Source organism: Propithecus coquereli, unplaced genomic scaffold (genome assembly GCF_000956105.1).
Source record: "Propithecus coquereli isolate 6110/MARCELLA unplaced genomic scaffold, Pcoq_1.0 Scaffold308, whole genome shotgun sequence".
NCBI lineage: Eukaryota > Metazoa > Chordata > Mammalia > Primates > Indriidae > Propithecus > Propithecus coquereli.
This window is the reverse complement of record NW_012148708.1, coordinates 1,472,868-1,474,525: the sequence shown is the minus strand read 5'-3', so window position 1 is coordinate 1,474,525 and position 1,658 is coordinate 1,472,868. Positions and strand designations below refer to the sequence as shown.

General features: G+C 40.3%; 1 protein-coding gene across 1 annotated transcript in view; it reads right to left on the bottom strand.

Moving 5' to 3' along the window:
- Window positions 1-1,658, bottom strand: part of AFG3L2 (AFG3-like AAA ATPase 2) — a 64,411-nt gene that overhangs the window by 42,453 nt on the left and 20,300 nt on the right. Inside the window, exon 6 of the mRNA XM_012649968.1 lies at window positions 1,341-1,628. Within this exon, the coding sequence (XP_012505422.1) occupies window positions 1,341-1,628 (288 nt within the window). The remainder of the gene's footprint in view (window positions 1-1,340; window positions 1,629-1,658) is intronic.

Sequence of the window (1,658 nt, the reverse complement as noted above, 5' to 3'; positions counted from 1 at the left end):
AATTGTGTTTCAAAAAATTTGGTAAGAATGTGAAATCTTAAATACTTCCCTTATTTTAGTATTGTTTTTTAGACCTTTAATAGCATATAAAGGGTAACTTAGGCTAGAAATATACTAACAAACCCACTGAAGTTTACTTAAATAATTCAAGAAAACACAAATACCACACTCCCTATTTGCATGATTCTTTTACTCTTTACAAGCAAAATTGGTTTTTGAACCCAATAAACCCAACCAACAACTTCTACTTTCTTATACAGGTCAGTATATTTTTAGCACGAATGAACATGCAACTTAAAACCTAACTCTATGAATTCACGTTTATGTTTATTTTCCATTGACTACTTACAAATGACGTCCTCTTTTTTATAAGTAGACATACTACCATAAACCATATTTGCAAATACTATGTGTGAGAGGTAAACAGTATGGTTAAAAGGCATTTTTTCCAGACTTTGTAATAAAGCTTGAATTTATTTTTCCCATTTTGCTTATTTTCTTCCTTAAAAGTTTCACAGATGAAATCTAATGACCAATGTCATCATTTTTTAACTAAAAAGAAAAAAATGTAGGTGTTTGCTCAACAATATAAAACCATTACGTTGTAAAGATGCCTAGATATGACACGAATGGTTACTAAGTAACAGCAAATTATAAAATCATAAACTATGACTTTTGATATTAATGCACATAGGCAGGACATGAAAATCAAGGAAATGATCATTCCCTTTACAAAAGATTCCTGTGAAGTAAATGCTGTTAATGGATTTTAAAAGAATTAGAATTTTTATTCATCTACGTGATAGGTGATCCAGGCAACGAACGCGAAATCACTGTTCTGTGCCCAGCCCGGGGGTCCCAAGCCCAGCAAGGCACGAGCCTGTTTGCTGAAAGGAGGGAAGGCGATGGTGAGTGCCGTCTCCTCCCCACCGTTGTGTCCTGTGCCACGAACCTCGGTGCCAGGCACAGGAGGTGGCCCACACACAGCTGTGGAGCGCGGGAATGTGGGGTGACAACAGAGCACAACAGAGCGCGCCGAGGGAGCTGGGAGAGGGAGCGACTGAACCAGACTGGAGGGAGAAGGAAGGCGAACCAGCAAAGGCTTCCAAGAGGCCGTAACACAAATGTTTTCAGGAATGCACACGCTACACGCAAGAAGACACATTCATATAGAAAAACGGACCCAAAACCAGACCCTTCAGAGTTAGGTGGTGACTAGAGCAGTAAAGAGGAGGAAGGAGAGAAAAATAGCTACTTATTATAAGTAATTAAACTTCGTAAAATTATGACTTCAGAGATCAATACTTTGATTGGGTTAATCTTCTGAAAGTTCATTTTACCTTTGGGATTTTTGCTCCTAGGTCTTGATACTGCTTTGGGTTTTTCAAGAAATTCACAAATTCCATGATCTCCAGCTTGGCCTCCTCACAGCCAGCCACATCTTTGAACTTCACATCTATCTCATCCTTTAAGACCTTGGCAGTGGTTTCTCCGACGCTGAAGAGTCCACCCATCCCTCGGCCGGATCGCCCAATGCCAGCAGGCCCTCTCCTCACGGTGTACAGCAGAAAGGCGATGATGAGCACTGTGGGCAACATGCTCAGCAGAAATGACCTGGAGGGGCGACACACAACGTTCATGATTTAACACTGTTAACC